Genomic DNA, 27,867 nt, shown 5'->3' with positions numbered 1-27,867 from the left:
TAAAAATTGAATGAGTAGAACGAAAAGTTATTTTATCTGGAGTTCCTGTCTGGGCAAATAGCATTCACCGTCGGGCCGTCAGGTGTGTATGCTTGTCGATGTGCATGCTCGTCCTAAAAAGGCAATAAAAATACTCTAATTTCAATGTACTTGTCGAAAGAAATCGAAGAGCGGCTTTTTTATGGTCCTTGTAGGTAGACAAGCATACGACTCACTTGATGGTGCGTGGTTACCGTTACCCATGGGCGTCAGCAATGCCAGGGGCAGGAGCAACTGCTTGCCAACCGACGTCCAGCGACATTGTTTAATTTTCTCCAACTCTTGCAACTTTTACGGATTCTAAATGGTCAGTAAGTGCTACCATTATTATAGATATTGAGTTATATAATAATTTCATATAACTTCACTCTCGTTCCCTCCTAAAAGTTCAATCGCTGACGTGAGTGTTGCCAGAATTGTTAATTATAAATAAAAATACCAATATTTGTCTCGATATTTTATTCTTCAAAACTATCAACAATTTTGTCACTATCTAAAATTGAAAAATAATAATAATAATAATGCAGTCATAACACATACTTATGATTAAAGATATTGAGAGTATAAATTGAACAGAAATACGAGGTTGGCGCATGTTTTTTTAACATATTATATACAACATGTAACATAATTAACGCACACCCTGAAAGTAATTTGTTCAGAATCGGAATCTGGATCGATTTTGATTGTTTTTTATGTACCAAATTTTTTTTCTAAAATTTAGTTAAAACTAGGTAAATTACAGTCACCCTTCACAGCTAGCTAAATAATTCATAGAAACGAAAATGGTACGTAAGTCAGGGTATTAAGACTTTTTAAAATGAAATATCTAATTAGTAAAAAAAAATATTATTTAATTAAATAAATCTGATACTTATTTCAAGGGTAATAGTCTATTACAAAATAAAATACCTACGCACACAATACCAACAGCGACCGCCGGCACACAGCAACACTACAATACATAAAAGAAAACCACGTAATACAAAAATAATTACTATCCCTTTCTTTCGTCGGCTTAATATTCTTACAATAAACGGCAGGCTAATCCCGATGCGACGCGGTTGCGTCGGCGGTGATCAAAGAAAAATCTAAGCAACGAAGTCAACAAAATATTTTTGACAAGTCAGTCACGGCGCGTCCACCTTATCGATAAGAGGTCAAGTGATAGTGCAAATAAAATATCTCCCGTATTTCGCTATGTCTTTTCGGTCAGTGACCTCCTAGATCAGCTGATTTGACGCCTCTCGACTTTTTTTTGTAGGGGCGAATTAAATCGCTAGTTTATAACACACAGACAATAAGTGCCGAAGAACTAAAGAATAAGATAATAACCGCCTTTGATAAAGTGAAAAGTGACATTGCAGTATTATCTAAAATAAAACAACAAATACGAAAACGGTCATTAAAGTGCATTGAACAAGGGGCGCGGCGCGGCGGCGAGTGTGTACATGTGTCTGTGTGTGCGTGCGCAGCGGAGTGTGAATCGGTGACCATTTTATTTCCACGAAATTGGAATAACTAATTTCACAAATAATCAATGTTAACGCACATATAAATAATATTTGGTGTATGCATAGCGTTTATACTATTAAAGTCTAATTGGGGTGTTTGAGGGTGTGCGTTAAATATGTTACATGTTGTATATTGTGTACGTACATGAGAAAATTATATCATAAATCTGTCAAAGATGAGCTTTTCATAAAGGGTTTCGGATTTACAGAAACTGATGAAGGGGTCTCCAAATAACGAATTAACTTAATAACATGATGTACCTACTTATTAATATGTGTTCTTAAATATCAGTGATGAAATATATAATGGCGAATAGTTAAAGGGACTAACATATCGGTCACATAATACGTACGAATCATGTAGGTAGCCATGTGACAGCAAATGTTGGGCACCCATACTTATGAATACATTTAGTTAACAAAATAAAAAGAAACTGTGATATAAGCAATAAATATAATTAGCCAGTGTTCGTATTAACACAAACTTACATAAGTTGAAAGGTAATGGGATGGATGTAACTCAAAACAAAAACGATACAATATGTTTTTTTTCCTCCTTTTTTATTTATTGCCTACATGGGTGGACGAACTCACAGACCACCTGGTGTTAAGGGGTTACTGGAGCCCATAGCCATCTACAACTTAAATGCGCCACCCACCTAATTAAAAAGTCTCCAAATCGCAAATATTTGCCAAAGCTATGTAAATATTTTGATTCCATTGGTCGTCTAATGTGTATGCACTCACAATGTTGTATGTCACTTTTTTTAAATAAAACTAATTGTTATGACCAGTGTACTTAGTGCGAGTTTTTTAACGTTTTCGATAACGTAAAAGTCAAATTTGTATGAAGTAGGAACGTTTGCCGCTAGGGACGCTGTTCCAACTGCATACAAATTTGAGTTAACTTTTACGTTATCGAGAACGTTAAAATATTGGCACTAAGCACACTGATGTCAATTATCTTCATCTGTAATTTATAAGGAAAAAGAAACTGATTTTAAATAACTTTTATTACTATACAATTTTCAAGATAAACCTGAAAATGTGTTTTTAATCGCTAGACTAAGTTGTATCAGAAAAACAATTATGTATAAATAGTCTGTTTTATTTCATATTTAAATAATTTTTTTTTTTTTATTGCCCTTGTAGGCAGACGAGCATACGGCCCACCTGATGGTGAGTGGTTACCGTCGCCCATGGACTTCAGCAATGCCAGGGGCAGAGCCAAGCCGCTGCCTAAAAAGTGTATGTGTGTCAATAGTTATGCCAAAAAATAACATGAACGGTCTCTGTGAGTCAAACATTCACATGGATACTCCTAATATCAGGTTGTGTGAAAACTGAAATAAAGATTCACCCGAGAACTGCTCGTAAAAAAGATTTGCAAGACGTCAAAGTACCTACATAGTTGGCAACACTGAAATACTCATAAATAAGATACTTCTCGAATCTTTGACCACATTCAATAAAACAGCAGGTGTCCGCAGTCAATAAAATAATGCTGAAATCGAAATTCTAAAACATCTAATATAAAAATCAAGACTTTTTATAGACTTCAACTATTGAACGCCACTGACACAAGGGAGTATACAAAGTGAACCAAAATTAGGTTTAGAAAAACAACGCTTTTTTTTTCTCATAAATAAACAAAACGAACAAACAAACAAAGTTACAAAGTTATGAATACGGTAAGTTTATGTAAATAAATTTTAAAGATTACAAACAAGACTTGAAAGTTCTTAGTGTTCTTAGTGTTTACATAAAAATTCTAGATTAATTAGTATAATTGAATTGAATAGGATAAGATAATTAAGAGAATGGCCTATATACGCGAATATTTCGTAAGGCTATCAAATTTATTAAGTAGTCAAGTAATTATGTTAGTTTTCCATTAGTAGTATAATAATAAAAACAAAGCGTTCACAGTACATAGTTCAAACTATTCTTACACAACAATTTTTACTGCTGGATATTATTAGATAAGATTTCCCTTGGGGTTGCCATACCATCCAAGAAGTGACGTTCAAAAGTGTTGTCAATATGGTCAACGTATATTTACAAAGTAAACTAATTTTCGTCATCGCTAGCCGATACGGACTTCCTTGAGACGGGCGTGTCGGGTCTCGAGTTCCTTGACCCGGATCGCGACCTTGACCCGGAGCGAGACCGCGAGCGCGACGCTCGTGACCCGGATCCGCTCCGGGAACCGCTCTTCGAACGAGAACGGGATCGAGATTTGCTCTTTGACCTGTAGAAGAATTTTGTTTTTTATATACACTTTTTCTGATGGTAGGACCTCTTGTGAGTCCGCGCGGGTAGGTACCACCACCCCGCCTATTTCTGCCGTGAAACAGTAATGCGTTTCGGTTTGAAGGGTGGGGCAGCCGTTGTAACTATACTGAGACCTTCATGGTTCCCAAGCCGGTTTCGACCACGGCGACCAAATTTTTCAGTTTAATAACTTAAAAGCTAATGTCCGCGCCTCTCATGCGCTATAATATGGCTACAGTAGCCTATCTTGTTCTTAAACGTGCGCAAACAGAAGCTACACGTAAGAACACCACCCACGAAGTTGTAAAAAATGGTGGAAGGCGGTTTATTTTTCAATTTATTTCGTCTGTCGTCCAGTTCGCGCCTCCTGTCGTTTTCAAAGACATGCACGCCCTGCTGTACCAAGCGTCTCCACTCCAAACGATTCTGTGCTTGAGCTTCCCAACGAGAGGTGTCAATGTTGCATTTCTTCATATGCCTCTTCTGAACATCCTTATACATATAAATAATTCGATTACCTTAGAACCTTAGGACCTTAGAACTTATATCTCAAGGTGGGTGGCGCATTTACGTCATAGATGTCTATGGGCTCCAGTAACCACTGAACACCAGGTGGGCTGTGAGCTCGTCCACCCATCTAAGCAATAAAAAAAAAACACTTAATTGAGATCCGTACAAATAAATAATAATAAACATAGCGCTTACAATATCTCCAAGCTGGGATTTTGTTCTTTGTTATGGATATTGGAGAATCGTACAAGACATCAGAAACATTCAGGCTTCGAGTGTTAAACATTTTAAATATACTGATTCCGACCAGACAATGATCATAACGATCCCAGAAAAATTGGTTTTCCATTTAATTTCCTTACCTGGATCGTGATCTAGAGGGACTCTTAGACCTAGAACGACTCTTAGATCTGGAGCGACTCCTGGATCTGGATCGACTCTTGGATCTGGAGCGACTCTTGGATCTGGATCGACTCTTGGATCTGGATCGACTCTTCGACCTGGAGGCGCTCTTCGACCTCGAACGGCTTTTCGAACGAGATCTGCTCTTTGACCTATTGAATATCGCATGGAAATTATATATAATGATATGAAATATTCTTAAAGTGGTTTAACAATAATAAAAGACTTAATTGAGTTTTCTGTACAATATTAAGAAAACAACATTTAAAGCCTTTATTTTCCACAAATTATTTTACATAGATTTTTTTCTCAATGACAGAGAGAGTTCAGTCAATCTATATAAGAAAAATCCTTTCTTAAAACTAAAAAGGTTTTATATTAAAATTAGATAAAAAAGGTTTTTCTTTACATATATTTAACTAGCGGACCCACAGACGTTGTCCTGTGAATACACACACAAAAATTTATTATACCCATTTCCTTTAAATAGTACATTGTGCACCAAGGGAGAAATGTCCAACTTTTCTCCTGCGGTATCGGCCATTGTTGTGCTCGGGTAATTTGCAATATTGTATTTAGTGTAAAAGTGAAATAAACAAAAGGCAATAAAATTTAAATGAAGTATTAAACAAAGATGAGTTCATCAGACAGTTTTTATTCAATTAGTAGTAGTTTATTTAAAAATTAAAAAACAGTTAAATTGTTTTTTTTTATCAGTACGGGGGCTTCCCCCCCCCCTACCCCCGGCCAGGGCTTCGCCCCTGAACCCCGGCTCGGTACTCCACGAACTTTCGGCGTAGGTAGGAGAAAAAATATTTTTGCTAAGCATTCAAACTCGCGGTTTACGATTGATATTAAATACAATCGAATTATTTATATGTTTTCTTTGTCCGACAATTAAGTTCGTAGTTAAACAAAGCGGCTTTTTTTTTTCACAGGAGAAAATCGCCGGAACCGTATGTGGGAGTAAAACCTCACTTTTTCTTTATTGTCGCTTAGTCACGTTTGCCTTTCAAGCGTCGATATATTAAGGCTGTAACAGCTACCGCTACGGTATTGCGAGCGTATACACACCTGGAACGAGATTTAGACTTGGATCGGCTCTTGGACCTGGAGCGGCTCTTCCCGGAGCCGGACCGCGAGCGGCTGCGAGACTTGGACTTGGAACGACTCTTCGACTTTGATCTGGATCTGTGAGCATTTAAAAAGTTTACACTTAAAAGATTACGTCGCCTCACCGGAAAGCCATCCGATGTGTTAAGTATAGACCACGGAATATATAAATAAGGTTGGAAAGATCTTTGCTCTAATTTTGTATTAGGACCAGTGTCGCCGCTTCATCCCCACTATTTTAATTTCTACACATACGCAAGCTATGATTACAAATATTTCGCACACAACAAAAACACCCACACATAAATCTCAGGGCAGATATTCGTTCGCAAACTAGCACGAAACTCCCGTAGGCATACACACTCACACACGCAAAAAGACAATAAAAATGTTCATACACGCTAGTGCTTGATAAAACCGATATTCTTTATCGATAAATTATCTGATCAATGAATGGGGAAAAATGAAACATGAAATAAATATAAAAAAAAAAAAACTATTTTACTTTTATTAATTACATATAATAACTGTCCCTGGAATAAAACGTATTTGTTAAGCAGTTGCTATTAATTGCGAATGAATTTTTCAAAAAAAGTGTAGCCTGATTGTTTTATGGTAAAATCATTTTCAGTAAAATGTTTAGAGCAAATCGTACTCGTTTTTGTCTCCAGTTTCCTCTACCTGTCACGTCAAGCCATTGTTCCCTGGCGTTAGGTTCTTTAGGAAACCTAAAATTTATAATTTATTGCAAATAGCATTTTACTTAGATTTTAATACGTCTTAGACAATATAGTAAATACCCGTAAATGAGAGCTCTACATGTCCCTTTATATTATACCTTCACATTAATTCAATGATAATAATTCAATAATAATAATACATATTTAATTTAATCAAAATACGTCTCACTAAGGATATAAGGTATCATTAATTGAATATAAAATAATACAAAAAATATCCATGTCAAATGTAAATATAGTCGAGAATTCTGTCGATGATTTTATTTACCACATGGTCACCTCACTATCGACAAACTAGCGCCGTGCACCACGGCCAATCAGGGCAAAGGCCGAAATTTCCAAAATTTTATTGTAAAGAACGCAATGCATGTAGTACACTGGAAGCGGACTTGGTTATTGCGTTGACTGGGCGAATACGCATCGCGCAATGTATGTTATTTATAACTTGTTGCAATAATGTTGTTAATGTTTGGCATTTCATAATGCTCAGTATATTTTTATGTTTTAGACAAATAATTTTGTAATTAAATGGTAATTTCGACTTACCGATCGAAAGATATACCTCCTCGCTCTATACTCGAGGTCTGACTTTTTGTTTTACAAGCTATAATTGCACAACACGGCACTATAAAGCGGAGATCTGTTCGCCCAAGTAGTCCGAAGCGCACTAAACGCGGTGAATGAAAGAATCGGTCGAGTTATGATTGTAGAATCATAACTGTGGCACGCTTGCCCCGCCTACATTACCATTCCAACCTTATTTATCTATTCCGTGGTATAGACAGTGTATCTGTTTGGACTTGTTGTTTTTGTTAACAGTAAATTCACCAAATTGAGTGGAGGGAAGTGGTCGTAGCCTAAAGGATAAGACGTCCGGTGCATTCGTATGTAGCGATGCACTGGTGTTCGAATCCCGCGACGAATACCAATTTTTCTAATGAAATACGTACTTCACAAATGTTCGCGATTGACTTCCAAGGCGAAGGAATAACATCGTGTAATAAAAATCAAACCCGCAAAATTTTTATTTGCGTAATTACTGGTGGTAGGACCTCTTGTGAGTCCGCGGGGGTAGTACCACCACCCCGCCTATTTCTATCGTGAAGCAGTAATGCTTTTCGGTTTGAAAGGTGGGAAAGCCGTTGTAACTAGACCTTAGAACTTATATCTCAAGGTGGGTGGCGCATTTACGTTGTAGATGTCCATGGACTCCAGTAACCACTTAACACCAGGTGGGCTGTGAGCTCGTCCACCCATCTAAGAAAAAAAAGAGATGAGCTTTATCTGTATTACCTGTCGCTATCGGAGGCCGACATGATCCTCTTCCTTCCCTTGGCGGCGGGCGGACTCCCGCTGCCGCTCTTGCTGCGACTTCGACTGCGGCTACGCGACTTTCTCGAATTATCCGAGTCGGATTCCGAGGTGGATATGGTCTCCTTGGAAACGATCTTTGCGCGTTGCTTCGCGCTGAGCTTCTCTTCCGCAGCTTTCGCTTTGGCGCGTTCCCGGCGACCGATGCCCTTTTCACCCTGATCGAGAAGATGAACAACGAATTAAAAGGAACTTCGATGAAAGGAAAGGATTGTTTGTGGACTTGACTAATGGACTTTTTGGCGGAACCCAACGAATGAAGTTGTGTGATACCTTGCACTTTCTGGATTTGCATTCTGCATCATAGAATATAACACTTATCTGGACTTTTTGGCGGGAACGCGAGGAGTGAAGTTGTGTGATTTGTTTTATTTTGTCTATTTTGTGTTTCTTCAGGTTTAAATGTAATAACGGTGGTTTATTACTGTTTAATATCTGTGAAAGTGCACAAATGTGGGAAAATCAAACAATGCTTGTAACTTCTCGGGATTCTCCAAAAAGTTCACTGAAAAAGTCTCAGTAAATGACCACCATTTTACTAAGATTATATTTCATCCCTTGGTATATTGGTATATTCAAATTTCCATATTTTATATGTTCATATGCCTCTATCTATATATTAATATGTGAAAACTTTGTACCCCTTTTTACGAAAATTGCGCGGACGGAGGAGTATGAAATTTTCCACACTTATAAAGAATATAGAGTTTTTAAATTATGCACAAATAATACATTAAATCATTTAAAAAAACATTACATAGACTACCATGTATTTGACGTGTGTCGCCTGCATACTATTTGTTTATTGTCACACTTTTCTTATTGTTTATAGTCTGTGGTCAATTTATTAATTAAAATATTTGTCTAAAGTGTAGTGTTGGCGAAATCTGTGATTCTAGAAGTACAATCTTTGACAATAGAGTCATAACAGTGTACAACTTATAATTTCAATTAATTATAGTCGGATTTTGACTACCGGTGGAACGCTAGTATAATAACAAAACCTGTTCATCACACACATCGTTGCCGGCGGCTCGAATTAAGAAAATAAGCAACTCTTTTAGGGGGCTGGGTGTACAGCTTTTCAACAAGATCCCACTAAACGTTCAACTACTACCTGTTCATAGATTTAAGAAAACTGTTAAGGAATGTTTGTGCAACAAGGCATATTATAAAGTTAAGGATTATTTACTAGATGGCACTACGTGGGAATGAGGCGCTCGCTCCTGGCCTTTTCATTTTTCATTATTATTATTATTATTTTTAATTGTATTTTTTTGACTTATTTTTTCTTTTATTGTGAATATTTCTATTGATTTAAAAAAAAGAAAATATTTGAGAAAAAACAAAAAAAAAGCCTGCTGAGTTTGTTTCGCCGGTTCTTCTCAGGACTGTGGCTTTTTTTGGAACCGGTGGTAGAGTTAACATTGTTATTTGTATTTTGACATTCAACAAGTGTGTCATACTGACATCTAAGTTGAAATAAATGATTTCGAATTGAATTTGAATTTGACACAAAGCCCACCGAGTTTCTCGCCGGATCTTCTCAGTGGGTCGCATTTCTGATCCGGTGGTAAATCCTGTGAAGGTCTTGCTAAAGATTAGAGCCCCGAAAGCTCACCTACTCGCCCGGAGAATCTAGTATCTCGAGCTTATTAGAGCAGATAGGAAAAAAAAACACACAAATTTTAGCCTGATGTGGGAATCGAACCCACGACCCTCGGCCCGGCAGTCGCGAGCGCTGCTACTGCACTTTTTTTGTAACAGATTTTATGACCTGGTAACTAAGACCTTTAAGTCATGTCTTATTTTAACTTATATTCTTGTTTTTATGAAAAATTATAATATGGAGTGAAACGAAATGAAACGAAGATGATTAATTTGAGATATTAATCAACTAGGATGAAATTAAATGAAATGAGATGATAAGGGATGAAATATAATCTCAGTAAAATCGTGGTCATTTACTAAGATGTTTTCAGTGAACTTTTTGGAGGATCCCGAGGAGTTACGTCCAGCGGCATTGTTTCATTATCCCACATTTTTGCACTTTCACAGATATTAAACAGTTAATAAACCACCGTTATTACACATTTAAACCTGAATAAAACACTAAGTAGACAAAATAAAACAAATCACACAGCTTCACTCGTCGCGTTCCCGCTAAAAGTCCAATATCAGCCCATCTTGACGGATGTTACCAAGTCTTTTTAATTGCCATAAATCTTTCTACCACTTGTGTAAAATAATGAGGCTCAACAAATCCTTTCTTTCTTCTGTTTTTATTATTATTAACATTAATATTATTAATGGTAATTGGTTTTTTGGGATGCTATTGTTGCCAGTACCGCGTTTATAATATCTTCTATTACTCTGATGACAAATGAAGCGAAATAATTGAGATGAAGTTAATTTATGTGAGACTGTAATGAATTGGGATGTAATTAAATGAGAGAGATGAAATGGGATGAAATAAAAATTAGTAAAACGGAGGTTATTTACTGAGGCCTCAGTGGACTATTTGGCAGCCAGACAAAATAGTGATGTGAGTTTACCCGTTTCCTGCCCTTCTTCCTGGGCGGGTCGCTGTCGCTGCCGGAGCCGCGCTGCTCCCTGCGCTTCCTCGACTTGCCTTTCTTCCCTTCGCCGCCTTCGCGTTTACGCTTCTTCTGTTTGGCCTCGCGTCTGTTACAAATAAATCATAAGTCACGCGAGGTCAATGAATCCTAAATTATTGACACGCCGTAATGGGCAAAGGGTTTGAACGCAACCATCGACAATCTTTATTTTTATTTATTTTTTCTATTTTGTCTCAGCTCTTGGGTAACATTATAATTAAGTTATAATCGGTGAGAGCTTTAAAAGTTAGCTGTCGATAAATAAATCAAGCGGCATGACTCCTTTCAGCATTTTATTAGTAACTTAGCTGCGAGCATCAGTGAGTACGCTTGATCGGTTTTCCTTATTGCTTAGATGGGTGGACGTGTTCGCGGCTCACCTGATGTTAAATGGTTACCGGGAGTCCATAGACATCTACAACGTAAATGCGCCACCCACCTTGAAATATAAGTTCTAAGGTCTCAAGTATAGTTACAACGGCTGCCCCACCCTTCAAACCGAAACGCATTACTGCTTCACGGCAGAAGTAGGTAAGGTGGTGGCACCTACCCGTGCAGACTCACAAGAGGTCCTACCACCAGTTGATACGTGGTTCCGCTGAAATAGCCTCTCAAGGCTATCAGCTTAGGTAGGATAAAGTTGAATTAATGAAACAAAGGTTACTTTTCTTCAGGCGGACGATCGCTCCCACTTCCAGGCGAGTCCGATATGTACTCGTCTCTCCTCCTCCCTCTCCCCCCGCCCCGGGGCTTGCTCTCCGGCATCTCGGTGAACAGCAGCGCGTTTTTCGTCTTCTCCTTGTACTCCTGTCGCTTCTGGAGCATCTCGACGGTGCTCTTCTGTTGTTGTTCTTCGCGAATCCGCCGCTCCTCTTCCTGGACGAACGAAATAACATATTATGTTTTTATAGGTTTATCAATAAATTAAAATTCAAGAGGACGTATAGATAAGTCAATGTAGCGATAATTAAGTGAGGGTAATCAGACGAACTGTGGACACATTTGTAGGTTATCTGTTATTTAAAATATGGCACATGAGTAAAGTATTAATTGCACAGGAATGTCTATCTTTGAGAGAGAGAGAGAGAGAGAACACACTTTACAGCACACCAAAACACAATTAACATTAGAAAACAGACTTCCAGACAAACGTTTAATTAACAGAAATTCTGGAAAAGATAAAGATCCAGCAGGTATGTTGCGGTGTACTATTAAGAATATGTACATTATTAAAGAAAATAAATACGGACAATAAATACGTTTAAATATAATATACTGTACAATATACTATATAATAATACATTAATCAAATATCATTTTGGAAAATATGAGTGGTTTACAAATGGAACGAACAAGATTGTGATAAATGTGTTTATAGGTAACCAAGGTACATTGGTAATGACGATCCACTTTTGACTAAGATAGAAGTGAAACCTGTGAGGGAGGGAAGGAATTGTTTTCCCTTCCCTTTGGGACACAATACACGCACCTGTTGCCTGCGGAAGGCCTCTCGCTGTTCCCGTTGCTTGTCCCGCAGCGACAGCTCCTCGTGGTGTTGTCTGCGCGCACGTGCGACGTGCCACTGCGCCTGCGACAGTAGGTCCGCGCACGTGCGCGCCTCCGCCGCCGCCCCGCCCCACGGGCCGCCCCCCGCCGCGCCCGCGCCGCCCTCTGCCGCGCCCTCTGATGATAACCGCTCGAAGTATCTGACAGAGATGAATGGCAGTCAAATTAGTTAACGTTTCAAAACAAATCATGTGAAGTCGATGTCTCAAATATATTGAATATCCAGTGCGCTTTATCTTATATAAAAAAATTAAAAACACATTTTCAGGTTCATCTTGACAATTGTTATAGTAAGAAAAGATATTAAAACATCAGTTTCTTTTTCCTTATAAACTACGGATGAAGATAATCTGACAGCAGTGTGCTTGGTGCGCGTTTTTGAACGTTCTCGATCGCGTAAAAGTTAACTCAAATTTATATGGAGTTGGTGCGTTTGACTACGTTTGCCGCTAGGGGCGCTTTTCCAACTGCATACAAATTTGAGTTAACTTTTACGCTATCGAGAACGATAAAAACTCGCACTAAGTACACTGTTTATGCAATAGTTTGCCATCCTAAGAAACGATGTCCCTTCGAAGAGCTCGCCCCCTCTGTATTAGTGTGCCGTTGCTACTAATAATGATAATAATATTTGACACCACATGTACAGAGTAAGCATATAACACAAATAATATAATAGACGGTGACATAAAGTGGCGGCCTCATCGCTGAAAGCGATCTCTTCCAGGCAACCTTGCAGGGAGAGGAATAAGCAAACTTTGGCAAACCTTTGGCTTTGTTTCATTTTCCCACATTTGTGAACTTTCACAGATATTAAACAGATAATAAACCACCGTTATTACACCTTTAAACCTGAAGAAACACGAAATAGACAAAATAAAACAAATCACAGAACTTCACTCCTCGCGTTCCCGCCCCCGTTTTTAACTGGTAGTAGGACTTTTTGTGAGTCCGCGCGGGTAGGTGCCACCACCCTGCCTATTTCTGCCGTGAAGCAGTAATGCGTTTCGGTTTGAAGGGTGAGGCAGCCGTTGTATATATACTGAGACCATAGAACTTATATCTCAAGGTGGGTGGCACATTTACGTTGTAGATGTCTATGGGCTCCAGTAACCACTTAATACCAGGTGGGCTGTGCGCTCCTCCACCCATCTAAGTTGGTAATGAGGTTTGGTTGCGTACCTGTGCGAGACCTGCAGCTCGTGCACGGCGCGCAGCACGAGCGCGAGGTCGGCGCGGTCGTCCTTGAGCACGGCGGCGGCGCGGCGGCGCAGTGTGAGCGCCGTGTTGTACTGCAGCGCGGGGTCGTGCGGCGCCACGCGGCGCGCCCGCAGCAGCGCCCCCCGCGCGCACCGCGCCCGCCCCGCCAGCCCCTGCGCGCGCGCCACCCACGTCAGCCACTCCACGTCGTGCTGCATGCGGAACTTGCGGATGCAGTTCTCGTACTGCGCGACAAACATGTACATCTCTCTTAACGTTTCTTTGACTCAAATTAGTTGGGTCATCTCTATAGCTGTTTTAACATAATAGGTCCCCACAGATGTGCAGTTAAACCAACAATCGAAATCATAAAAATTTAACAAAATTAAATAACCTTAAATTTTTAAACGAGCAATTCTTATATATAAATATATGTATATTCTTCAATATGTATATAATCTGAATCTCGGAAACGGCTCTAACGATTTTTATAAAATTTAGTATACAGGGATTTCGGGGGCGATAAATCAATCTAGCTACAATTTATTTTCAGAAACATGTTGTTTTATTCGTGTTTTCAATAATCAACTTAAACATAATCTTTTTTTTTAGTCAAAGAAAATAATAAATAATATAATATAATATAATCAATATGTAATTTGTATTTAAATATAATTTCTAAAAAACACAATTTATCAAAAACAAAAAAAAATGCCGAGCAAAGCTTGGTCATTCTCTAGTAATTATTTACGACAACAACTTACCATCTGTATGGCGTTAATGTATTGTTTTTGTTCAACGTAAATATGTGCAATATTCATCCATACGTCGGGAAAGTCCGCCGTCGCTTCGCGCACCTGTGCGAATATGTCGCGTGCTTCGTTTATACAGCCCTGGAATGCGAAAAAAGTAAATAAAGTAAATGAAAAAAAAAAGCTGAATTGATAACAAATATGTATGTAAAATAAAAATAAAATCAAAGTTTAGAAATATTTCTCTTCTTTTCTTTATAATAGAAACAAACGTTAAACAATACTGTCAATAAGGGTAGTACAATCAGCCACAGAAATCTATTTTTATTTTTAATTTACCTTATGAGCCAACACACAACCGATTCCGTTTGCAGCCCAGATGTTCTTCGGATCGGTTTTCAAAACTTGCTTGTACATCGTTAGGGCGCGTTCTTGATGTCTTTTTTCCCTGTCCTTCTCACGACATGGCTGATGAAGGGTTTGAAGCCACACGTTTCCTGATTAGAACAAAAATTTCAATCTGTATGTTATAATACATAATAAATAGTGTCATTCATTGTACATTATACATTATAGTAAATAGACACATTTAATTTTTAAAAAACTGGAAATATTTCAGTTATTCATATTGATGACGTTGTAGGGGATTTTACGCCAAAATAAACTATTAAAACTATGGTTCAATTTACCATATATTCTTCTAAAATTTATCGTACTCACCAAGAGCAATGAGAGAATAAGCATCGTTGGAAGTTGAAGAGTTCTGTAAAATCCTTTCAAACTTCTTTTGTCCAGGACCCCACTCTTGTTGAGCCAAATGGAGATTTCCCAACAACGACCATGTGTCAGGATGTTCTGTGTTCACTTTCAGAGCTTCTTTGAACCAATCTGAAGCTTCATATATCTGACCTTTATCGCGAGCCATACATCCTAACCTGTTAATTTTAAGATTTTATAAAAATAAATTTGGCACTATTCTGTAGACTATAATATACTATCTGTAGGTTATAAAATCCCACCTTCCCTAGTAAAACTGGAAAGACCTCCGGGCCACCAGTGATCTTTCAAACATAAAAAACTACTATAAAATATTATCTGTATTATATTCTGTCATGAGAGTGTCACGAATATACTTAAAATTTTGTATGAATATTAATTGTTATAAGTGTGAGTATTATTAGTGTTGTATTAAAATATAAGCATTCAGATGATATAAAGACACCAGAAAGATAATATATGGAAGCCACAATCAACTAAAATTGTACTAGTTAAATTGTTTTTTATATGAAAATCTGTTTATAATATGTAACTAGATGATGAACGAGCTTTGCTCTGTTTTTTTTTTGATAACGCCATCTTGTTCTTTAAAGCGGTTAGTTGCCCTCAATTATGAAAAATAGTATTATTATTCGCCAATAGATGTCGGGAAGAGTTGATTATTGAAAACACGAATAAAACAACATTTTCTGAAAATAAATCGTAGTAGATCGATTTATCGCCCCCAAAATCCCCTGTATACTAGATTTTATGAAAATCGTTGGAGCCATTTCCGAGATTCAGATTATATATATACAAGAATTGCTCGTTTAAAGGTATAAATAATAATAATAAGATTTTGAAGCCAAGGAAAGGAAGGATTTTGATCTCTCTTATATCTTATATCTCTATAGATTTATGCAATATTTAGTTCATGGCTCAATTCTACTTTGAAAGCGTGCTGATTACATCTAATATTAATGCAAAAATTCGTATATTATATCTAATTTTCACCCATATTTAAAATAAACTCATATTACCTTAAATAACAATCAATATAGTTTGGATGCTCCTTCAGTATGTCTTTATAAAGTTTCTCAGCTTTGTTGTACATGCACAAAGCTTCGTTCAACCTCGCCAGGTTGTACATTGTCGTCACTGCTATTGAATTGTAATATTGTGCGTCTAATGCCTCCGCATCAGATTTCTCCCTAAAAAAAATATATTATTGTTGTTATGTAGTAGGTTTTAACATTAGATTATATTAGATTAGGTTAGACATTTGTATCCCTCCTATATGAGCATTTCCAAATTAAGAAATTTCGATATAACTAAGAAGATTAATAAAGTAAGAAATTTCATATAAGTTTAAGGAAGCGTGCTAAATTTTTTTATGTCACGAGTTCGCTACAAGAAAGGGCTGAATGCAATTCAGCACGTGTGACGTCATTTGAGGCCAAAATTTATGATGAGTCAAGCAAAGTTCATAGCTAGGTAGCTAAATAATTAGTCAATTATTACATCATGCATTTAATTTTACCATATTTATATATTAAATTCTCACTTCATATTTTGCAATTTACAATTGTAAATGAATTATTTAGTAATACTTCTCGAAAATAGTAAAAGTAGGAACTTTGATTTGGTTAAAATCTAAATTGCAATACTTTTTGATTTAGATGCCTAGTAGAATACTGCGACATTCCACAGATTATTAATTAAACTCATTAAAATTAATTTGATTTCATTGATAATTCTAATGAACTCTTAGGCATTCCAAGATCATACAAACTGCAAATTATTTAAACTGTTAATCTGATTACTAATAACTGATTTGTTCTACCTAAAACAACTTTTATGAAATCTCACTAGAGCTGTTAGATAATTACGGTAAAGTACTAATGTTGCGACAATTTAAATTATGCTGTGTTTGGCAGGCAACTTGTTTTATAGTTGATTTAAAAAGAACTTAAACATACCTTTCAAGAGCTTCTTCAAGATATTTTTTCGCTTCATTCAAATTTCCTAATCTGTAATGTAGGGCTGCAACATTATTTAATATTTCGGCTGGTATGTCAGCGTTTACTTTCTCCTTTAAAATTTTCATAGCAGTACTGTAAGCGTTTAGGGAACCCTGAAAATAATTTAATTTTATATCAAATAAAACAGACAATATAGATTGATAGCATCCAATATCTATTGAATTTCCCAGTGATTATGTATTAAATATTAGTTAAAGCACCAGGTGCTATTTTTATTTTTCTATCTGCACTCCAGAGACCAGATAAATAGAGTTTGGTCATCATATTATGAAACTTCTTATTTATATTAAGCAATAGACAGAAACTTTTTACAACGATCTGTAATTATAATACAGAGAAAACTTGGATTCCATTATCACGGTACAATGAGCAATGCTGACATTTACTGTTCATGTTCACATCATAAATAGGTTATAATGGCTTTCTTATTAGGTTTACCTTGACCCTAAAAGGGTGGTTTCACAAAATGTGTTACTGGAGTTTGTTGAAACCTGATTGTCTTCTTTTATTGCTTAGATGGGTGGACGAGCTCACGGTCCATCTAGCGTTAAATGGTTACCGGAGCTCATGGAAATCAACAACCTAAATGACGACTTCAATTCAAGTCCCTTAGTCACTTACAAATTTGTTACCTGTAAATCATTTTGCTCCAATATTTGAGCCAACTCTATCCAAGCCTCCACGTCGTCTGGAAACTGTTCCGTGACCTTCTTCAAGTGCTGCCGAGCGATGTCACGTTTTGATTGCGACGGCGAATTGGCGTACAACGAGCCCAATATCTTCATTGTCTCGTAGTTACCAGGCTGAGCTTTGAGTATTTTTTCAAAGCATTGTGCTGCCTAAATTACAAGAGAAAAAATCAAAGATTAAACTTTTACTGACACGCATTTATTGCTTGACTTGTATCTAATTCACCTATGGAATGGGCACTTTCAACGTAATTTTCACTAATTTCAAAGGATGATATTTTGCACAAGTATTAAGGACCAATGACAATACAATAATTTTATTAGTTTGTCTAATAATGTGACCAGGATCAACAGTGCAAAAAAAAAGATTAATTGAATTTTTTGTTTGACTTTTTATATACGCGTCTTTTTATATGGCTTTTAAACTACACTCGGGTGCAATGAAATCGCACATCTGTACATTTTTTGAAAAATATTATTTACTTCTTTTTATTTAAAAAAATACATATATTTTTTAACATAAGGTTAAAGGATAGTTCAATACCTATTCAATGATACCACATAAGACATGATAAGTTTACCTGCCTGCTGAAACAAAACGACAACAGCAAACTCCAAAAATTGCTCCCTCAACTCACTGCAGTTTGCAAGACAAACTGCAGGTATAAAAAGGCATGTTTTGTGTAAAACGTCATCAGTTGCAAGCCAACGCTTAACCTGATAAGACCTCTAGTGACTCCAATTGCATTTGTCTGAAAAAGATGGATACTACTCCGGAAAAAGCCGCTCAAGTCGTCTCGCTCTAATTGAAGCGGGCCAGAACCAGAGTGCTGTAGCTCGACAACTGAATATCAGCCGATATTCAGTTCGTCGTGTGTACCAGCGCTATCGGGAGACTGGTGGCTTTGAAAGGCGACGAGGATCTGGTCGAGCAAGAGCTACAACAGAGCGCGACAACAGATTTCTTGTAACGACAGCGTTGCGAAATCGTCGTTTGACTGCCGTTGAACTTGCACAGCAGCTTCAACAGGTGCGTGCAGTGGTAGTCAGCAGCAGCAGGTGGACAGTCAGAAGGAGACTTGCCGAAGGTGGTTTGACTGCGCATAGGCCAGCAAATGGCTCTAAATTGACGCCAGCTCACCGCCGAGCTCGTTTTCGATTTGCACAAGAACACGTCAACTGGACAGCCGACCAGTGGAAAGCAGTCCTGTTCTCAGACGAGTCCAGAATGTGTCTTCATGATAATGATGGACGTGGAAGGGTCTACAGAAGGCGCTCAGAGCGATTTTCCCAATGTTGTATCACAGAACGTGTAGCATACGGCGGTGGTTCGTGTATGTTCTGGGGAGGTATCTCACTCGAACGAAAAACAGAGCTTGTCTTCATCGTTGGGGCCAATATTAGGCGACAAACAAGAGGTCTAACATCTCAACGATACATAGAGGAAGTTCTACAAGAACATGTCGTACCATTTGGCTGTTTAATTTGAAGTAACTTCCTTTTTATGCATGACAATGCAAGACCTCATACCGCTGCGATAGTGAGACAATACTTACAAGAAGTAAATGTACCCGTGATGGAGTGGCCAGCTCGGAGCCCGGACCTTAATCCGATTGAACACTTGTGGGATGAATTAAAAAGAAAAATTAGAGGTCGAAATAGTGCTCCAGCTAATCTCCAGGAGCTACAAAATGCGCTCAAAGAGGAATGGGACGCCATGCCGCAAGACTTTATCAGAAACTTGATAGAGTCGATGGGGAATCGGTGTGAAGCTGTAATTCGGGCAAGAGGGGGCAATACTTGTTACTAATAAATGATTATGATGTGATGAGTAATCATTTTGTAATAAAGATTAAATTGTTGTTGTATTTTATTTTCCTCAATAAAGTAACCTTATCTCCACTTATATGGTATCATTGAATAGGTATTGAACTAACCTTTAACCCTATGTTAAAAAATATATGTATTTTTTTAAATTAAAAGAAGTAAATAATATTTTTCAAAAAATGTACAGATGTGCGATTTCATTGCACCCGAGTGTATAATTACTTATATTCATTGTTTTTTAAGGATGTCGATCCAAATATTTTTTATTATTTTTAATTATTAATAGATCAATACTCACATTTTCCGTGTCCCCCCTGTAAATATACATTTGTCCTAGTCCATAATGGGGAAGTACAAAATTAGGTGGCGCAAACTGTGTGGCTTGATAATAATACTGGAAGGCCTTATCGCAGTCTCCTTGCGCGTGGAAGGCTCTCGCCAAGTGGTGGCAGCTCTCAGCTCTCATGGCTTCGTTTTCAGTATTGTGAAAGGCATGTAAAGCTAAATGCTGCACTTTGTTGTAGTCCTACAATTTTCAATATTATACAAAACAGATGCAGTCGCTTTTTTATAATTTGAATTTTAATTTTAATAACTGTTAAGCTTTTCACTACGACAGGCCCCGCTGCCAAGTGCTTTGTGGGAAACGGAGCTCCGTGTTGAAAATTAGCACTAACTGCAACTATACTGAGACCTCAGAACTCATATCTAAAGATATTTGCGTTGTAGATATCTATGGGCTCCAATAACCACTTAACACCAGGTGGACTGTGAGCGCGTCCACCCATCTATGCAATAAAAAAAAAGTGTGTGTGTCCGCTCCGACGCACGACTGGAGTTTACTGGATATAAAAAATTAAACGAAACAATACGAGAAATAGTTCTATATTACGACAACACGATACACTACAGATTATTAACAAATTAACGAGACACAAAACAAACGACTAACAAATATATGAAAATACAATAATGAGAGAAACGCGCGATCAGTACGAGGCTTTGTGGCGGACTGCCGGCGCAGCAGCCCGGCGTCACCTGCGATAACGCATTTCGTGTGACATGCGCAATCAGGCGCATAACGCATTTCGTGTGACATGCTAGTACGATTTTGGTCCCCATAATTTTCATACCCCGGGCCTATATATGTAAATCGATTCTAAAGGAGTAAACTCCAAAAAAACATTAGCCATACACCATATAGGTGGTGCTTTGCAGTCGGTGACTATAGTTACCGATAATAGGGAAAGGGTTAAGCCACATCAGACATCTTAATTTATTAAGGAAATTTATCTATTTAATATGTACGTTGGATGCTTTTCAATTAGTAGTATTGGGATAACAAGACTCAAATTATTATGTAGTAATGTAGTTTTGATGTTGTGCTGAAGCATGTCTACTCCAAAAGTATCTTGTTCTTGGGAAACAGACTACTTATACAAATAGTTTATTGCAAACAGCAAACAACCCACCTTTTTGAAAAAAAAATGATTGGCCAAATGATTTAGAACCATAGGATTTTTTGGGTCAATAGCATAGGCTTTAGACAACATAATAACTGCTATTTTGTTTGATTCACTCTCCTGCAGATTTAATTTTAAAATGGAAAGTCCCACTAAAGCACCTACACATTGTGGATCTAATTGTAAAGCTCTTTCAAAGGCCATCCTGCAATAAATATATTTATTATTTCTTCTTCTCAGTCTTTTGCACTCTTGACAGAGTGGTCGTGGTCATCATTTGGGGTGGTGGTGCGCTTTACAAGAGGTCACCATTTCTACAATGCTTTAAAACTATATATATATATATATATATATATGTGTGTGTACTTCTTTTTTTTTGTATGCAATGTAGTACCCCTAGTTTTGTTCATACAATATAATAGAGATTTCAATCTCATGTCTTAAGATATGGGCTCCAGTAAACACTACAACAGATATACTGTATGACTTTTGATCAAAATTACACTTCTTTTTCCTCTTATACCATATATGTCAGGTTGGGACGGCATGACCGCTTATCATGCGGCATTGGGCGTTGATATGTCATGACACAACATAAGTTTACGACATACCGCCTGCTTGGGTTATATGTCCAAATACTCATTGCAATATGCCATAGGGAGGGACTTTTTCTGTTTTTCACTTTGGTATTTCTTTAACTTTTAATGGAAATGATTGGATTTGAAACTTTTGTTTAAAGCTTATTCACAGTTTTCTATTGATATGCAAATATGTCTAAAAGCCCAAGCTGGTGAATTAACATATTTGACATGAATGGGATCACAAGTTACACATAAACAAATACTTCGAAATCTCAAGTGCAAAGGATTAAGTTACTCTGCTATTCAAACTGAAACAGTTTCTTAATAGCAGTAATGGACCAGGACCTCCAGTATCCAAAATCAGAATTTGCAGACAAGCCATAATTATTACGATATAGATACCTGGCTTTCTCCTGATTATTCAGCTTCATAAAACAATGTCCCATACCCAGTCTCAAAGCGGCTGGGCTGTCTGGATTTGTTCTAAGTGCTTTCTTATAAAAAGCAAGTGCCCCTCTGTAATCTTTACGATTGAAAGCTATGCAAGCTTTACCGAGCAATGAAGGCACATTATTTGGGGATTGATTTAGGACAAAGTTGAACTGAGCATCAGCCTGTTCCATTTTGTCACCTTCCAATAAGCAGAAATATGCTCTACCAAGAAGATGGTTCTGGAACATTTCACATTATTAGAAAATAAAGCGACAATTAGCAATGATTAACTGATGCATTATTTTTCACTTGCCTGATCATACATAATAATTTTATCCGCCATAGTGTACAATAATGTTGCCTTTGTAAATAGTTCTTTTTTCTTATCTTTTGACTTCTCTTTGTTAGCTTCTTGCACATAGTATGCGGCCAACATGTCGAGAGCCCGCATCTGATCTCTTTCGAAATCCCGATAGTCAATGTTGGCATCTGTACGTGATGCTTCCAGGATCTTGAGGAAGTCATCGATTTTCTTTTGTTTGTAATATGCGAGCTAAACATAAAAAGTTGAAAACTTTTAACTGGAGCATAAAGTCAGTCACACTTAAGATGCAGAGCAACTGTTTCTTATTATATAACAGGTTAATAATAAATATGAATGTCCCGAAACTCAAATTGTACAAATTCCTTTTTATTATTTATTTTATTAATTTCAACCACAACAAACTACATTAGATCATATCAAATTCCACCTGATGTATGTATACAAATACATATCGAAGAAATTATATTGTGTAATAAAATTATTAATATGATAACCATAATTTTTATGAATTTGCATATTTATTCATATATTCATAGGGTGCATTGTCTACCCATAAGATACCACAAAGCTGCCTATTCCCATGACGTAGTCATACTTTCAAATTTTTTGTGACATTTACACTGCTGACACACATGTCAGCATGTTGGCAGTGTTTGCTTCATAATATCTAACACCCCCATTACGATAATTGTAGGCAATAAAAATAATGAAAATGTGTACTCCGAATTATGTATCATAAGTGTGAAATTATTTTATGATTGTATATTTAACATATTTTGATGTAAGTCTAAAAGAACGAAGAAAATTGCAGTTAATGTTTATATTTAAAACTGACATTATAAGTTTAAGGTAAAGTAATTTGTGAAAGTTCTTTGTAAACATATTTACTCAACTAATTGTTAAATGATCATTTACAGTTGAAAAACCTTTTTTAATTAAAGATTTTCTTGCATTTTATATTAGTTCATGTATTTGCAACGTTGTGATTGGTATAAAGTTTTAATTTTTTTCGTCTGCTATGATTATTTTCCCATAATAGAATAATATCGAGGTTAGGTTAACTCACTGCAACATTAATCCAAACATTGAGTTGTGAGCGTTCTTGTTGTAAAATACTGAGCACCTCATCGCCGGAAGGTAATTGTTCTGGATCCAGGTCAATCACCTAAAGAAATCAAATATTAATATAAAAATGTTACACGAACACTTTTTAAACGCCAAACTGAATTAGAGTTTTTATTTCACCTCGTCGGTGCTCATTAAAGGTATTTCCAGCGACATCTTGATTTTTTTATTTTTAATTACTTCATTATACAAAATTCACTAGTTTGCTAACTAAAATTTACCAAAACGTATATTTATCGCGTTTTTTGTGTATGTACAACATACTAAAAATTTTTTTTTTTTTTTGGAGTTTGTGGCCTGGTTTCTAGACCTTTAGGCCAACATATTACAACATAATCCTGTTGAGCACAGATTAGTATAATCATAGAACATATATCATTTTACTCTAAAGATATATATCACTCATCTAGCTCACTAGCCCATTTAGATCACTAGCTCAGTGATCCAATTCAATTGATTGGTCTGTCAATTAATTTATTTTTTCATCTTGATCATTTAGCTCAGTATACATATATCACTCACTTTAAATCTCTCTCACTTACACAAACCTGTCTTTAACTTTTATATTAGCCTAAGCTAGTTCTCGGAAGATCTTTTTTTTCAGTTTTATTAGTTTGTACATTAGACATTGTTCACGCATCTGCAATGCTGAGGATCTCGATCCGTGAAATTATCGTATCTGTATTTTGTCATTAGTATTATTATATTGGTATTATTGTATAAATTTTCGCGACCAATTATAATCGAGCTGTGTGTGACGCTATCACGCTAGGAACGTGTGCGGTTGCTATTGGATAAAAATATTGTTCCCTGACCCCATCATCATATAAAACTGTAAAATTGCTAATTCAGAATACACATGCCAACTGGTATCTCAAAAAATAAACATCTTTTAATTTAACAGAATACAGTCCTCAAGTCCAAAAGAAAATCAAAAGTCAAGTACAGCATATCTATTGGCGCTACACACATTATACATATTAAATTGATTTTCTTTTGATTAACTTTTTTAATTTTTTTTTTATATAGCATCGCATCCGTCGTAATATTAACTTCTCTAATTAATTTTTTTTTTTTTCTCTTATGTTTTAATGTCTCGTAGCGATCTGTTTTTCAGTTAACAATGAGCTATTCCTCTGGCTGAATTTATTCTTAATAGATTTATAAACAGAATCAGATATCCAGTGACACCTTCATCTTTTATTGTTAGATTTAATTTCTGTTGTGTAAGGTAGGTATACTGTGCCTCCTTAATCTAGTAAACTGCACAGCTCCTGTGCCTCCTAGGTCCGACGCCAATTTATTGACGTGTGTCGATAACCTGGCTTGATATTTTTTGCTGTAAGCTACTATTTCCTCTTTCACTGTGGGAATATTTAGGTCCATTTGTATGATCTTGTTGCTTATGTAATGCGGTATTCTTAGCATTGTTCTGAAAGTTTTATTTTGAAACCTTTCCAGGATCTCGACGTTGCTATTGCTGGCAGTTCCCCAAAGCTGTATGCCATATGTCCATATTGGCTTTAAGATGGTTTTGTAAATTAAAATTTTACTTGTTGGCGAAAGCTGGGATTTCCCTCCAGTCAACCAGTACATATTTCTTAGCCTTATGTCTAATTGTTTTCGCTTAGACCAGATGTGCTTTTGCCATGTCAGTCTTCGATCCAGATGTATGCCAAGATATTTTGCATCTTCCGCTTGCGGTATGTTTTCGTTATATAAGCTTACAGGTGGACAGGTTTGTTTCCTGAGGCTGAATGTAACGTGGGATGATTTGCTTTGGTTTACTTTAACGCGCCACATATTAAACCATTTCTGAAGGTCATCTAGATGTGATTGTAAGTTTTCAGAAGCTGTTGTAGGGTCGTCATGAACAGACATTATAGCTGTATCATCTGCGTATGTTGCAATGATAGTGTTTCTGTTAGTGGGTAAATCTGCTGTATAGATGAGGTACAGGACAGGGCCGAGTATGCTGCCTTGTGGCACACCAGAAGTAATCTCATGCATCTGTGATGATTCTCGGTTATGTTTAATCTCAAAGCATCGTCCACTAAGATATGACTTAATAATAGCGTAATAGCTGTGTGGTAACATTTTTTTCAATTTGAATAACAGTCCATCGTGCCACACCTTATCAAATGCCTGCCCGATATCGAGAAAGGCAGCTGAGCAGTACTGTTTATTTTCAAGTGTTCCACTTATGACATCCACAAGGCGATGAATCTGTTCAATTGTTCCGTGCTTTTCACGAAAGCCAAATTGATGTGCGGGAAGGACACTCGGCAGATGTTTCTTCATCCTGTTAAGAATGACCTTTTCCAAAATTTTACCAATGACTGGAAGGAGGCTTATTGGCCTATAAGAACCTGCATCGTGAGGTGGTTTTCCAGGCTTTGGCACCATCACCACTTGGGCTATTTTCCATTGACTAGGAAAGCACTCCAGTCTAATGCATGCATTAAAGATGATAGTCATGAGTGTTATGCCTTTTTTAGGAAGATGTTTAAGCATAGTTGCATCGATTTCATCATAACCTGGCGATTTGCCTTCTTTCAGGTTCTTAATTTCATTAGCTACTTCCGTCGGACTTGTGTACATTAGCGGTAGGCACATCTGCAGTGGAGAATTCAGAGAGTTCAAAACTTCCTCGTTGTGCGTTAAGTTTAATCCCGGGAAAGGCTTAAACACTAGTTTGAGGTGCTCTGCGAAAGTTGAGGCCTTCTCAGAATCAGATCTGGCCCAGCTTCCAGTAGGTGCTCTAATAGGTGGTACATGCATTTTCGGTCTTTTCATTTTCCTAGTAGCCTTCCATAGAGAATAGTTGGTGTCTGGACTAGGCTTTAAATTTCTTAAGAACGATTGTAGCTCGTCTTCTTTCATTGCCTTAGTTAGGTGTTTTAATTCCTCAGAAGCTTTATTAAAAGCTCTCTTATCAGCAGGATAGCCAGTGTTATGCCATATTCTGCGCAGATTCCGCCTCCTAGACACCATATCCTTGATATGTTTGGGGTAATGGTGCAAAACCACAGATGGGAATTTTCTTAGCGGCGTAGATCTGCCTAGTGCCTCGTGAATAAGTTGATTTAGATTTTCTACAGCATTCTCAACATCTCCAGTGGATTTCAAAGAGATGTTTAAATTCAGATTATTGTTGATGTACTCTTGGTAGGTTTCCCAATTGGTATTCTTGTTATATGGTTTAGGTGGATATTCATTTAACAAGATAGTAGAGTTTATATTAAGAATCACTGGAGTGTGATCGGAGGATAGATCAGTACAAGATTTGACGCTCAGCTGTGTTTGGGGCACATTCTTGGTGATAAAGAAGTCAAGTAAATCCGGCGTTTTCTTTCGATCAGTCGGCCAGTAGGTTGGCTCACCTTGAGACAAGCAATATAAAGAAAGTTCTATAGTCGTCTGGAATAGCTGCCTGCCTCGTGGTAGAGTCAACCTTGAGCCCCAGTAGGTGTGTTTAGCGTTCCAATCGCCGCCACAGACAAATCTACTCCCCAAACTTAAGAAGTAATCCTTGAAGTCATCAGCATTAATATTGTGTCTTGGAGGACAGTATATAGCAGATAGAGTTGTTTCAGTGTTTTTCTCTTGTATTCTGATAGATGTAGCCTGTATTTTTTCAGTACTGTATTCTTCCAGCGGGTGGTGTTTAATGTTTTTTTTTATTATAACTGCTGTTCCACCGTGGGAGTTGCCAGAGGGGTGATTTGTAGAATGAACAACATAATCTTTTATTCTAATGTGAGTTCTATGAGTAAATCTCGTTTCAGAAATAAGTGCTACATCTATTTTTTCTGTCCTTAGGAAGATTTCTAATTCTATGCATCTGTCTGTCAACCCATTGGCATTCCAAGTAATTACACGTAAATTATTGATCATTTGGGCACTAGGCGGGATATTAATTGAATCATCCGATTCATCATGCTGTCTATCATGTTAGTCATGATGGTTTGAAATTTATTAAACATGCTGTCTATGAGCTTATTTAGTTCGCTGCTGTCAATCAAGTGGGATTCAGTCTGTTGTTTATTATTATTGGAGTTCACTGCATCTGCATAAGTTTTAAATATGTTTTTGGTATATTCTGCTTTCCTGGGCTTTTCCTTATTTGGTTGTGAGGCTGGGGTATCTTTGATTACATTTTTGGGATTAATTTTTAAAATTTGTTGTTTATATTGTTTGTATTTGATACAGCCTTTGTAACTTGCAGGATGTTTCTCTTGGCAGTTAACGCATGTTGCTTCAGTATCTGGTGTCTTTTTACAGCTTACAGTGGGATGATCTCCTCCACACTTTACACATCTATGTGGTCTATAACATTGATTTTTGCTATGACCAAACCTCTGACATCTCTTACACTGTAGAATCTCTGTTGTTTTATAAGGGGCTTCAAAAGATACTTTCATATTGTTTAATCTGTTTACCTTGAATACCTCTTTGTTATTATGTTTAGGTTCAAGGTCAATATAGAACAACGGCAAGTCTTGTTTAGTTGTTTTATGTCGTACAT

The 27,867-nt window shown here is 37.0% G+C and overlaps 1 protein-coding gene across 1 annotated transcript; it reads right to left on the bottom strand.

Moving 5' to 3' along the window:
* Window positions 1–483: 483 nt before the first annotated feature.
* LOC101742618 (RNA polymerase-associated protein CTR9 homolog) lies at window positions 484–23,703 on the bottom strand. Its single transcript, XM_038019140.2, has 20 exons — window positions 23,460–23,703; window positions 23,281–23,379; window positions 22,203–22,442; window positions 21,860–22,128; window positions 20,886–21,081; window positions 19,712–19,939; window positions 17,530–17,736; window positions 16,835–16,989; window positions 15,896–16,066; window positions 14,820–15,034; window positions 14,439–14,596; window positions 14,112–14,240; window positions 13,330–13,592; window positions 12,071–12,287; window positions 11,246–11,457; window positions 10,519–10,648; window positions 7,886–8,121; window positions 5,814–5,930; window positions 4,700–4,891; window positions 484–3,804 (listed from the first exon to the last, which is right to left on the bottom strand). The coding sequence occupies exons 1-20, from the start codon at window positions 23,493–23,495 to the stop codon at window positions 3,624–3,626; spliced, it is 3,651 nt and encodes a 1,216-aa protein (XP_037875068.1). The 5' UTR covers window positions 23,496–23,703; the 3' UTR covers window positions 484–3,623.
* Between the last annotated feature and the right edge of the window lie 4,164 nt (window positions 23,704–27,867).

Source organism: Bombyx mori, chromosome 23 (assembly GCF_030269925.1).
Source record: "Bombyx mori chromosome 23, ASM3026992v2".
Taxonomy (NCBI): domain Eukaryota; kingdom Metazoa; phylum Arthropoda; class Insecta; order Lepidoptera; family Bombycidae; genus Bombyx; species Bombyx mori.
This window is presented reverse-complemented; position numbering and strand designations above follow the sequence as displayed.

Bases quoted from the DNA above. Each gene is read 5' to 3' on its own strand.
- LOC101742618 (XM_038019140.2), bottom strand. From the start codon at position 23,495: ATGTCGCTGGAAATACCTTTAATGAGCACCGACGAG. The intron at 16,067-16,834 runs GTATGTTTAAGT...TATTTTTTTTAG, and splicing joins CTTGAAGAAGCTCTTGAAAG to GGAGAAATCTGATGCGGAGG. The intron at 14,241-14,438 runs GTAAATTAAAAA...TTCGCATTCCAG, and splicing joins GTTGTGTGTTGGCTCATAAG to GGCTGTATAAACGAAGCACG.